General features: G+C 35.3%; 1 protein-coding gene across 1 annotated transcript in view; it reads right to left on the reverse strand.

The window, feature by feature from the left end:
• LOC131044617 (UDP-glycosyltransferase 85A8-like) overlaps positions 1–102 on the reverse strand; it is a 57,599-nt gene extending 57,497 nt beyond the window's left edge. The window contains exon 1 of the mRNA XM_059211940.1: positions 1–102. This exon is cut by the window's left edge and continues 240 nt beyond it. Coding sequence (XP_059067923.1) covers positions 1–102 — 102 coding nt within the window.
• Positions 103–13,682: the final 13,580 nt, after the last annotated feature.

Genomic DNA, 13,682 nt, shown 5'->3' on the forward strand with positions numbered 1-13,682 from the left:
TGTTACCATGTTTGCATCATCATGAACCTTACTCAGGTCCAAAAAATATTTCCCTCTTGCTTTCTGAATTTCATCCAGCCAATCCACAACAATGTCTGTCATTAATCTACATTTCTGAATTTTCTTAATTGCTTTTTGATTGACAAAGGACTTAGGGTCAAAAGATGTAGGAGTCTAAGAAATGAGTTGTGGATTAGGATTATAGATGGACTCAATGTATTATGTCATGCTTCTCATTATCTCTTTCATTTTTGACTTATCTTTTTCATCCTTCTAGGATCTTTTCAGCATTTTCTTGGTTGAAACTTCCAAATGTAATGCATTTGTTGCACGAGTTCCCACTCCTAAGTTCAATTTTTCCACCATGAAATCTTTACTTATCAAATCAGTCATAGTTTCATCATTTTTTGGGCGGGCAATCTCCGTAGTCCAATTACCTATATCTTCATCAAAATCGATTTTTGATATGGTCTTTAACCTTTTGGCTTTGGAAACCTTTCCTGGGAATTTACTGACCATATCCTTGACCGGGATAGATACTAGAATAATGTTCCTTTTCTTACTAGTTAATGTGTTCTCCAACCATGTTGGCCCTCGGGTTGTCAGAGATTTTTTTGAACTGATCTCTGCCTCCTTTTGATCCCTCACTAGTAAGGTACTGACCACATTCAAGGCTTCAGCTACTTGTTGGCTATCACCCTCATCATCTAATTCCTGTACTCTCACATTTGGATGTGAAGAAGAAATATCCATCTTGGGTGTTGTTTCAATGTCAATTACTATATCAATAGGGGATGATTTTCTTATATTCTAGTTCTACAATGAGTGATTCTACCTATTGTTAAATCTTCTTTGCTCCATACCCTTTCTATTACCCACTCACCCCTTAGTATCAAAATCAATTCTAGGAGTATAAATCTGAAAGTTAGGCTTATTGAACTCCAACTCTAAATTCAAGATATTTGAGACATTATTATAGATGTAATAAGTCAACTCAAGGGGAAAGAAACTCCTATCTCATGCTTCACCCTATATTTATTGTCTATATAAGCAAGTTGCCTGTACACTTCAATTAAAACTTGCCTATCAAAGACATGTCTTGGCAACTTATATGGTTCACCTTCAAAACTACTAACCCTCAAAAAAGTGAATCTGGAGAACTAAATATAGAAGCTCCCATATGTGCTTACAAACTCCATGGCTTCCTTGGTCAATCTTTTATGGATATCCCCTTTCAACTCATACACCAGTCTCCCAAGGAAAACATCATGGAGCTTGTGATAATTCTCAATGGCTCTGTTTTGTTGCAAATGCAGGTGATAGTCATATATCCTTATGTCGTTTTGCCAATTTTCATGATATAAGCCAACCCATTGGCGAGTGCAAGCTAAACAGTATATGAGGTAAGATGACATATAGAAATTTTTGGTACCAAAACAACTTAAACCCTCATGCATCCTTTCAATAATTAACTCTGCCCAATCTATCTATCTCCCATCATCTAAATTAACGTAAACAAAGAAGTACATGTAATCTTCCCAAAAGAAGGCCATATGATTCCCTCTAATCCTATGAAGTAAGATCACAATATCTCGTACCTCTCTAATAAAATTTTCATTGGTTAATGATCTAGATAAATGAGAGCCACCCCTCTGAAACTTCAAAAACTAGTTCCGGGCGATAACACTTTGATACATTGTCTTCTTTTCGGAAAAAAGCCCCTGTGACTTAGACACTGTCCAGTCTTCATACCATTATTTCTTGAGAATCTTCATGACTGCAACAATGGTTTCTCAATTCACTTCCAGTATAACTTCACCATTTTCAGTTTGGATGCTCCTTTGAACAAGGTCATGGTGGTTCATACATTCTTGGACAAATTCTGGATAGGGAATGGCTGGTGGAAAATTTGCTGCTTCTATAACCCACTATCAATTATTTTTTGTATGAGAAGGGAATTTTCAGAATCCCACACTCTCTCATTAAATGACTCTAAATCTACCTATGGGAGGAAAGTATCACATAAATATGGGTGTGAACAAACTAGCCTTGAGTTTTGGTCAATTTTAGGCAATGTCAGTCTCATCTTGGGTTTCTACACAGGACTCAGAGGTAGACAAAAAAATTTACAAGAAAAAAAATTAAAAGAGCTCCAGAATACATGGAGTGATGAGGATGAGGGGTGAAATAACAAAACTTACCTTGAAAGAGGATCCTGGACTGCAAAAACAGAGGACAAGCCACCATGCATAGCATGCAACACTTGCTCAATTATGAAATGGGCAACTACGAGAAATGATTTTTAAAAAAAACTCAAGCAAGGGAGAGATAATTTCTCATATGATTCATCTAGGATTAATTAACTACTTATTTGTGCCTTCTTTCCTTGAAAAGACCCTTTCCTAATATCTCATTATTATTCAGCTTATTCCTTCCTCTTCATGATTACGGGTGAACTCACAATAATGGTTCCCACTTTTTTGCCACTTTTGACACTGAGATGTACATTTTTAAAATAATCTTCAACTTCCGAGAACTATAACTTTTAAACTATTAAAAATTTGAAGATGATGTAAATTAGTGATTTCTAGCATTTTGTTTGTAGATTCTATATACATTTTTTTCAAATTTTTTTGAAATATTTTTAAAAAAAATTTCCATCTCCCTCGAAAAGTAGTTTTTTACAACAAACTACATTTTTTAAGAGTGATGTGCCTCCCAAAACACATAACTTTTTTTCTATAAATGATAAAAACTCAATTCAAATTTTGGTTTGTAACATCAATATCCAGGGCTTGCATTTGGTTTTATAGCAATATGTTCAATATTTTTCATTTTATAAAGTTTTGAAGTCCAACTAGTCATAATTCAAACATAGGTTTACGTTTGAACACATAACTTGTTCTATATAAATCGAAATTCAATTTCTTTTTTTTTGTTAGAAAGAAGACATCAATACCAAGGGCATAGATATTTTTCAGAAGTTTTTTGAATTAGTTTCTTATTTTTCCCAATGCGTTGAACAGAGAAGTTCATGTTCGGTGAAAAACCAATTTTTAATAAAATTAAAAAATCAAGAACATAATAAATTCAAAATATAACAAAATTATATTCGTTGGAAAGCTTGCTTCGAGTACTACCATCTAATATTTTTGGGTTATCAAGATTATTTCATTTGTGCATCAAGATACCATGCAATATAGTACACCTCACAGCTTATTATCTTGGGTTCTCTTTAAAATTGGAATATTTCTTTTTCAAAACATGCACCAACATGATGCTTTCTTTTTCTACTTGAATCTACATTCATCCGATGTTGAACCTCGAGCTATGAACCCTTTCAACAATGGTTCAAGGGTTCAAGTTCAACAAAACCAAAATGGTCTACTAACAAACCAATATAATAATATACAACGAACTTTGCTAAAGACAAGACTTTGGACCAAATTCCACTCTCACACATATTGAACCTTGAACCTTGAACTTTCTTCAAAGATGATTCAAAGGTTCAAGTTCAAAGACTTACCCGAGAAAACTTTACTAAAGACATGAACACGGAGTGATAAGACTGCTTGAACCTGAACTTTGTACCTTGGACGAGTTCAACAGAAAGGTTCAAGTTCAAATAATTTACAACCCAACATATAAATAAACTTTACATAAGGCTTCACTATAAAGAACACTTCCAAGAATTGTTCAACTTAATAATTCAGGATTAAGGGAGGGTAACATTGGCTCTGACTAGGGACTAGGACTACAAAGGACAAGGAAGGGACTTAGAATCTCTGGTTTCACACTAAAAGAAAGATAAGCATCCAAACCAAACTAAATAAAACACAACAAAACTAAAACTGAAATTGACAACTACTCTACAAAGCTACACTAAAAGATGCAGGGGACAACTGCTTATAATTTGTAAAGCTTGAGATCCTTCCCATTTTAAGACAAGGGAAGAGTTGTACCATCTAAATAAGAGAGTCTGAAACTATTTGGTCCTTTGAATTGATGGATCAGAAGTGGCCCTTTTCATAATGAATCAAATTTACCATGTGCTCCTTTGGGTCCCTTCTTTTATCTCAGAACAAAACTTGATCTCCCAACATAAATTTCCTTGGTTGAGCCCTGTGATCAAAAATACTTTTGACCCGCTGCTGATGTTTTGTAATGTGATCCACCATCTTTTCTCTTTCTTCTTCAAACTTGGCCAAATACATAACTCTTTTCTCCAGTGCATCCTGAAAAATACACATCCTCAACTATTGTTTGCAATTTGGAAGCTGCTAACTCTAGAGGAAGTGAGAGTTGAACTCAAACTCCATACACAAGCTCAAAAGGTGACATTCCAATCACTCATTTTCATGATGTTCTATCTACCCACAGAGCTTCATACAATTGTTCCAATCTTTAGAATTTTCACTCACCAAATTTTTCATGATGTTAATCAAATTCTTGTTACTGGACTCTACTTGACCATTACCCTGTGGGTAATAGTTTGAAGAATGAGCCAAAGAAATTCCATGATCATAACAAAAGAGAGAAATTTCAATAGATGAAAATCTTGTGGCATTATCAGACACTATTTTTAGAGGTACTCTGAAACGGACTATGATATTCTCCTTCAAGAACACGCACACCACCTCTGAGGTTGTCCTTCTGACAAGTGTTGCTTCTACCCATTTAGTGAAATAATTAGTGGTCATAATAATATGTGTATGTCTAGCACTGGAAGAAGGTGATAATGGACCTATAAAATCTAAAGCCCATTGTTTGAAAAGGGTCTTCTATAGCCACCGGTCTGAGAGGTAAAGCAGCAAGCTGCGGCTTCTTGTGAATAACTTGCATTTCTCACAATTGGTAACCCACGCATATGCATCTTTAAATATTCCCACATAGTAATAAAAATGTCTTAATATCTTATAAGCAGTGATGGTGAAAGAGAAATGGCCACCACAAGCATCATTATGAAATGTTTTCAACAAGGCCTCCTGATGTGCTTTGTCCACATATCGAAGGAAAGTGCCATCCAACCCATTTTTATATAATACATCATCAAAAATAACATACTTGGCTTCTTTTAATCTCAAGTTTTGTTTCTCTATAGGAGAAAAATTTGAAGGACACTCTGCATAAATCAAATAGAAGGCTACATCAGTAAACCAATAATCTTGGAGGCCTACAAAAAGAACTAGTGGCAATGCATCTACAACTCCATTTTTACTTTCTACAATCAACTTACATAAGTCTTGGCCTCTTAATACATTTGTTGGTTTGATATCCATATTGAACTCCTATATATTTGAAACCCACGTTGTCCTATTATTCATTCCAATGTCTTGTTGCATCAAGATACTCTTTACAATAGAATGGGGCACATAAACTATTGCACGGGAATGAAGAATGAAATATCTAAAATGTTTCACAACTTTTACTACTACAAATGCTTGTTTTTCCATCAATGAATACTTTAATTCATTCTTTTCCAATGGTACGCTCATGAATGCTACAGGAACTTCCACATCCTCTTCATTTTTTTGCAACAAGATTCCTCACATGGTGTGCTTAGTGACATAACAATAAATGATAAAGTCCTTCTTAAAGTCTAGATTAATAAGTGTGGGGGCTTGTGCAATGGCCTCTTTTATTTCTTTAAATGCTTTCTTCCCATCTTCATTCCATTTGAGCACCTACTTCTCACTCATCATATTCACTATATACCTAGCGGTCTCCGCAAAATATGGGACAAACCTTCTCACAAAATTCACCTATCCAAAGAAGGACCTGACTCCATTTCTATTAGATGGTAGACTCAGTTGTTGGATTGCCTTCACCCTTTTAGGATCCACTTTGACACCCTCTTTGGAAACAATATGACCATGTAATTTTCCTTTAGTAACCCTGAACACTAACTTCTTTGGATTCAAAGACACTCCATGCCCTCGGCATCTCTGCAGTACTTTCCATAAGTCTCTTAGGTGATGTTTTCTCCTCTTCAAAAAGACAGTTAGATCATCAAGGTATATAACAATTATTTTATCTTTTAGATGACTGAAAGACAAGTCCATACCCCTCTATAAGGTTGCTCCAGTATTTATCAGGCCAAACAACATCCTATTGTATGTGAAGGTACTCCAAGGAGTGATGAAAGTTGTTTGGTGCCAGTTTTTTGAGACACTAATCTGGTTATAACCAAAAAAGTCATCAAGCATAGACATCATTTCTGAACCTGAGACTGTTTGTAGAATATGATCCATAGCAGACAGTGGATAGTTATCTTTCAGGGTGGCTTGGTTCAAACTCCTAAAGTCCACACAAATTCTTATCTCCCCATTTTTGTTATGAATTGGAACTATGTTGTCTATCCAAGTTGAATGATGGATAGGATATATGATTCTAGCCTTCAACATTTTGTCCACCACGTTAAAGATGACCTCACCTACTTTGGGATTAAAGTTCCTAATTTTCTACCGAAAAGGGCTTGTTCCAAGCTTCAAAGGAATATGGTGTTAAAATTTTCCTTCCCTGAAGTTCTTCAGGTCATCATAGCACCAGGCAAAAATGTCATTGTATTCTAGTAAGAGACTTATGAACCTTTTCTTCTCTACAGGTGTGCAACATTTTCCTAAGTTAACATACTTAGGATCCTCCTCAGTTCCAATATTAACTCTTTCATAGCCACCAGCATCTTGAACTGTAGGAATTCGCCCATCCTTCTTCTTACTAAAGGCATCATGATGGTCAAAGAGATGTTCTAAGGAGACTAACCCTTTAGGAATATTATTAATTTTTAATTTTATTACCTCATCATTTGTCTCTTGAACCGATTTCACAAAAAACTCCCTACACTGGGCTTCTGATCCTTCAAAGAAAGTAGCAGTGAACATATCTGCACAATGCAAACATTTCTTGATTTGCTTATAATTTTTAAAGATCTACCAAAATTCTAAATTATTAGGTACACGTAGTCAGTATATCAATTTCACTCGGTAGGCATCATTTGTGAACTTAGGATGAGGAACCAAAAGGGAAGCTGATACTGCCAAAGAATCAACTTTAGAATTTTGCTCTTTGGGAATGGCCTCAATAGAAAAAGCATCAAAACCCTCAATTTTATCCCACACTCTATTCCATTAGTGCCTCAAACTCTCATTCTTTACATTGAACAACCCTCTTACTTGTTTCACAGTCAACTCTGCATCTCCCTTGACTTACAATAGCTGCACTCCCAACTTATTTGCCTTATACAATCCCAATAATAGGGCTTCATACTTAGCAGTATTATTTGAATTCTTAAACTTCAACCTAAAAGAGAAAGGAATATGTTTACCAAAGGAAGGAATGAGAAATACCCCAGCTCCAAAGCCTAACGTTGAGCAACTTCCATCGAAATTCATCAACCAGAGATCATCAGATGCCTTAGGCTAAGATGAATTTCCTGCAACCTCATTGTCACTTAAAATCATATAATTGTTGAATTTGCATTCATGGTAGAATATTTGTGCCTTCGGATCATTTGAAGGAAAAATAGTGAACTTGGACTTAGCTTCTAGTTGTAAGATAACCTGTAGTTTCCCTATGGGGATAGTGGCTAGAGACTAGTCCATTTTAATTTCTCCTCCTAGGTCTTTACAAAAAGTGCGACTAAGGAACATACCATAACTTGCAGGAATGTCAGCCACTAGAATAGTCAACTTAACTCTTTTATCAGGATGAGCAACAAGGGCTACTTGGGAATCTTCAATCTGTCCTAAAAGGATATTTGTTTAGAGTCCATGGAGTAGACCCTACTAAAAGTTTTAGTCAAGGATAATCATAGGGCCTTGGCTATGGCAGACGACGTGATATTATCTAGGGCACCAGAATCTATAATACAATTATTCAATTTGTGTCCATTTATGAACAAAGACACATAAAAAGGGTCAGGTTTTGATTCAAGGACATGCACCACTTCATCAATTTTATGAGAAACAATTTCAAGGGAAGCTTCAGGAGTAGCAAGGTAAGTTGGCACTTCTTTTTTTGAGAGGGAAGTGAAGTTAGTTGATTGTTGTGTGACTTTATCTTGTACATAAGCATCATTTCCTTCCAAAAACTTAACCAATCTATCAAGTTCCTTAGGGTTTAATTTTAAATATTTCGTTGGTGTAATTTTAATATAGGAGGATTTACAAAATTTAACAATATCAAATGAACCCTCAGTCTCTACAAATTTCAATAACTGAGTCTCTTAAGATCTGAAATCATTATTATGAAATCGGGAAATGATTTCCTTACCTTTGGGTTTCACAGCAGAAGATGAAGGACCAACTTGAGATTTGACATTCTATTGATTTCTGGTCAACACAACATAGGAAGGATCCTCCAAGGTAACCAAAATATCACCTCCTCTTTCTAAATTAGACTCATACTCTAGGAAGTGGATTCCAAAGTCACCAGGATGCCTAGGGAATTATCCTTCGCTTGATTCCAATTGTGTTTCCTTTGAACTAGCCAATTGGGTATAACATACCATCTTTCGGCAAAAACTTCCATCATGATCATCAATAAGATGAAAGATACACATGTTGGCTTTAGATGGAGGTGCCTCAATTGCTAGTCTTTGTTGTGTAGAATGTAATTGTAAAACTCTGCTCCCGGCCCTAGAGGACTGATTAGGAACCTTCCTTGAAATATCTTGGTAAGGTTGTGGATAAGAATTATTAGTTTTGGGTTATTTCCTCTTCAAGGTTATCATGTCATTCATTAATCACTGAATCACAAGATCAAATGAAGTTGATGTCTGTGATGTGGAAGTTTGGAATTCCCTCTTCCACTTTCCTCTAGTGATCAAATCATCCTCTAATTCTAATGCCAATGTTTTTACATCAGCTAGGACTGTTATTCTTTGCCTGAGGATCAGGAAACCAATTTTAGAGGGCATAGAGTTGATGAAAAATAATTTCAAATTATCATCAGAAGGTTATGAACAATTTTGTCAAACTTAGCCACAAAATCTCTCATAGACTCAGGGATTTCTTTCTTTAATTAAGCTAATTGAGCTAGAAGAGAATGTTCATCTTTGGCTAATTTAAACCTAGCCTCGAACCTAGTTTTAAGATCATGCCAATTCATAATTGTACCATTTGGTAAATGAAATATCCAATCTGTTGCCACCTCAGTCAATGTTTGTACAAATAATATTATAGCTACATCTTCGTGTTGAACAGCTAGAACACCACAAGAAACAATAAATGCATTCAAATGCTCACATGTTGAGACCTTTCCATCACCACTAAATTTAGGCAAATTATCTTTTTCTCCTTTGGGCAAAGGGTTAATGTTTTCACCAAGTGCAAGTGGTCCTACAACAGGGCCCCAGAGATTATTTGTAGCCATAGGTAAAATGATACTCAAAGGTGTAGGGTTAATTACACTAAGGAAAGAAACACCATTTATTGTTAGGGCTTGACAGGTAGGAGATACAGGGGATACAAAAGTGGAAGTTGGAGGTCTTCTCCTTACTCTTCTTCTAGGTGTAAAAGAGATTAAGAAGTTGGAGGCTTGGAGTTCCTAAAAAACATAATCAATGACCCCTTCACTCCTCTAAGATCTTGTATATATTTTTTCTTCTAGCCTGTTTATAATGCAGTACTCACTTCAAACAATCAACCTCTAGTATTATTATCTGACTCCCCAACAGAGTCGTAAAAATCTATTGGTTAATAGATTTATCCTATCTTAATTTTATGATGACTAACTTGTGTTACCCTTATTTGTTGAAAGACAAATTGAACCAACAGTTGGGTAAATTTATGAATAATTTACCTTGTACATAAGGGTTCAACTTCTTGTATGATATTGAATGGTTTTTTTGGTTTTTTTTTTAAATACACAAATTCTAACTTCACTTTTAACCAAAAAAGCAATTAAAAGCATTCACATACATAAATCAACACCACATGAATGCTATAAAGATAAATATTACATATGTAAACTCACAAACTTAAAACCAAAATAGCTTCACTTCTCAGAAAATTTCCTTAACATGGATCTGATCGAGTCTCACTCATGTCTCACAGGACAAGGGGAATCAGAACATCCATGCAAAATTAACAAAATACCTACTTATTATATTCATTCACAAACTTATGAAAGTGGAATAACCAAAGAAGCTACAGATGCTACACAAACAAATATATCCCAATAGAGATTTTATGTTCACATTCAAAAACATTGAAATATGTGGAATAAGCATCATTTTAATCATTGATAAAATGTCTTCCTTGAAAATTCAACACATTCAAAAGAAAACAAAGTTTTCTAGTCTATCACCACCAATTTTTTTTGGACCTTATCAAATTCAAGTAAATTAGTTTTTATAGCCACAACTTGGCTAAACTTTCATACGAGAAAAATGAAAAACAAACCATTTCCACCCCGCGAATCCATAGAATCTAGTGTTTTAAACAGAAAAATAAAACTGCTTTCATAACTAACAATTGAAAAGAGACATCATAACATAGAACATTCCTAAGTAGTTTTGATAACATCTTTCTTCTTCCAATCCACGTAAGAAATGGCAAAGTGTTGAATGATTTTGTTATGCGGTAGCCCCACATGTGTCATTCTTTGCTTCCATTTTTCATTCTCGCGGCGTATTTGTGCTACTTTATCTAAATGCTCATCTAGGTTCTGAATGCACAAGAAAAGAAGGGATTGTGTTTTAGACATGAGGCTCAAGTCATTTGAAAGAAAACCCTTGGCTTCTTTAGTGTGGTTGATTTTCTCTTCTAACAACTTTGTAATGACCTCAACTATTTTTAGAGTTTTTCCATCATCTTTTAAACACTTCAAACCAATGCAACGAAGCTCATTGTGCATGGAAGATACCAATTTTGCAAGATAATTCACTAATTTGGTAGACTTTTCATACGCCTATCTCACCATCAAATTTATCCGTTCTACATTTTGCTGGCATATGTACAGAATATTGTCATCCAAGGTAGGAACTGGCTTCTCTAACAAGAACTTCATTACACCATATTTTTGTACTTCTCTTGTCTGAGTTGCCCTTTTCACCCACTCAACTTCTTGATTCTTCCATTTTATAATTTCATTCTCCAATTCCTTTGTTACCATGTTTGCATCATCATGAACCTTACCTAGGTCCACAAAATATTTCCCTCCTGCTTTCTGAATTTCATCTAGCCAATCCACAACAATGTTTGTCATTAATCTGCATTTTTTAATTTTCTCAAATGTTTTTTGATTGACAGGGGACTTAGGGTCAAAATATATAGGAGTCTGAGAAATGGGCTGTGGATTAGGATTATTGATGACCTCAATGTATTCTACTATGCTTCTCATTATCTCTTTCATTTCAAACTTATCTTTTTCATCCTTCCAAGATCTTTTCAGCATCTTCTTGGTTCAAACTTCCAAATGTAATGCATCTGTTGCGCGAGTTCCCACCCCTAAGTTCACTTTTTCCATCATGAAATCTTTCCTTATCGGATCAGCCATAGTTTCATTAGTTTGGGGCGGGCAATCTCCACAGTCCAATTACCTATATCTTCATCAAAATCAATTTTTGATACAATATTTAACCTTTTGGCTTTGGAAACCTTTCCTATACATTTACTGACCATATCCTCGATCGGGATAGATATTGGAACAATGTTCCTTTTCTTACTAGTTAATGTGTTCTCCAACCATGTTGGCCCTAGGACTATGAGAGATTTGTCTGAACCGATCTCTACCTCCTTGTGATCCCTCACTTTTAAGGTAGTAACCACATTTAGGGCTTCACCTACCTGTTGGTTGTCACCCTCATCATCTAAATCCTATACTTCCACATTTGGATTTCAAGAAGAAATATCAAACTTTGGTGTGGTCTCAAGGTCAATTACTATATCCACAGGGGAAGATTTTCTTCTGCTACTAGTTCTAGAACGAGTGATTCTACTTGTTGTTAAATCTTCTTTCCTCTATACCTTTTCTATTACCCGCTCACCCCTCAACATTTAAATCAATTATGGGAGTATACAACTGAAAGTTGAGCTTTTTGAACTCAAACTCTAAATTCAGGACATTCGAGACATTATTACTGATGTAATAAGTCAACTCAATGGGGAAATAAACTCGTATCTGGTGCTTCACCCTATATTTTGTGTCTATATAAGCAAGTTGCCTACACACTTCAATTAAAAATTGTCTGTCAAAGACATATCTAGGCAACTTATATGGTTCAACTTTAAAACTGCCAACCCTCAAATAAGTGAATCTAGAGAGCTAAATATAGAAGTTCCCATATGTGCTTACAAACTGCATGGCTTCCTTAGTCAATCTTTTATGGATATCCTCTTTTAACTCAAACACCAGTCTCCCAAGGAAAACATCACAGAGCTTGTGATAATTCTTAGTGGCTCTGTTGTGTTGCAAATGCAAGTGATAGTCATATATCCTCATGTCATTTCACCAATTTTCATGGTATAAGCCAACCCATTTGCAAGTGCAAGCTAAACAGTATATGAGGTAAGATGACATATAGAAAAAAAATTTACCAAAACAACTTAAACCCTCATGCATCCTTTCAGCAATTAAATGTGCCCAATCTATGTATCTCCTATAATCTAAAATAACCTAAAAAAAGAAGTACATCCAATCTTCTCAAAAGAAGGTCATATGATTCCCTCTAGTCCTATGAAGCAAGATGAAAATATCCCATACCTCTCTAATCAAATGTTCCCTAGTTAATGGTATAGGTAAATGAGAGCCACCCCTCTGAAACTTCAATAACCAGTTTCGGGCAATAACACTTCGATACATTGTCTTCTTTTTGGAAAAAATCCCCTGTGACTTAGACACTGTCCAGTCTTCATACCATTCTGTCTTAGGAATCTCCATGACTGCAACAATGGTTTCCCGACTCACTTTCAACAGAACTTCACCATTTGTAGTTTGGATGCTCCTTTGAATAGGATCATAGTGGTTCATACATTCTTGGACTAATTCTGGACAGGGAATGACTGGTGAAAAAGTTGTCACTTCTATTAGCCCACTATCAATTATTTTCGGTATGAGAAGGGAATTTGCAGAATCCCGTACTCTCTCATGAAATTCCTCTAAATCTACCAATGGGAGGAAAGTATCACCTAAATCTCTGTGTGAACAAACTAGCCTTGAGTTTTGGTCAATTTTAGGCAATGTCAGTCTCGTCTTGGGTTTCTACACAAGACTCAGATGTAAATAAAAAAATTCCAAGAAAATAAATTAATAGAGCTCTAGAATACATGGAATGATGAGGATGAGGGGAAAAAGAAAAAAACTCACCTTGAAAGAGGATTCTGGACTACAAAAATAGAGGACAAGCCACCATGTGTAGTGTGTGTTCACTTACTCAATTATGAAATGAGCAACTACGACAAATGATTTTTTTTTAAAACTCAAGTAAGGGCAAGACAATTGCTCACATGATTCATTCAGGATTAATTAACTACTTATCCATGGATTCTTACCCTGAAAAGACCCTTTCCTGACATCTCATTATTATTCATCTTATTTCTTCCTCTTCATGATTACCATGCAATATACTAGACCTCATAGCTTATTATCTTGAGTTCTCTTTAAATTTGGAATATTCTTTTTTCAAAACACCCGCCAACATGATGCTTTCATTTTCCTCTTGAAGCTACATTCATCCGACG

Source organism: Cryptomeria japonica, chromosome 1 (assembly GCF_030272615.1).
Source record: "Cryptomeria japonica chromosome 1, Sugi_1.0, whole genome shotgun sequence".
NCBI lineage: Eukaryota > Viridiplantae > Streptophyta > Pinopsida > Cupressales > Cupressaceae > Cryptomeria > Cryptomeria japonica.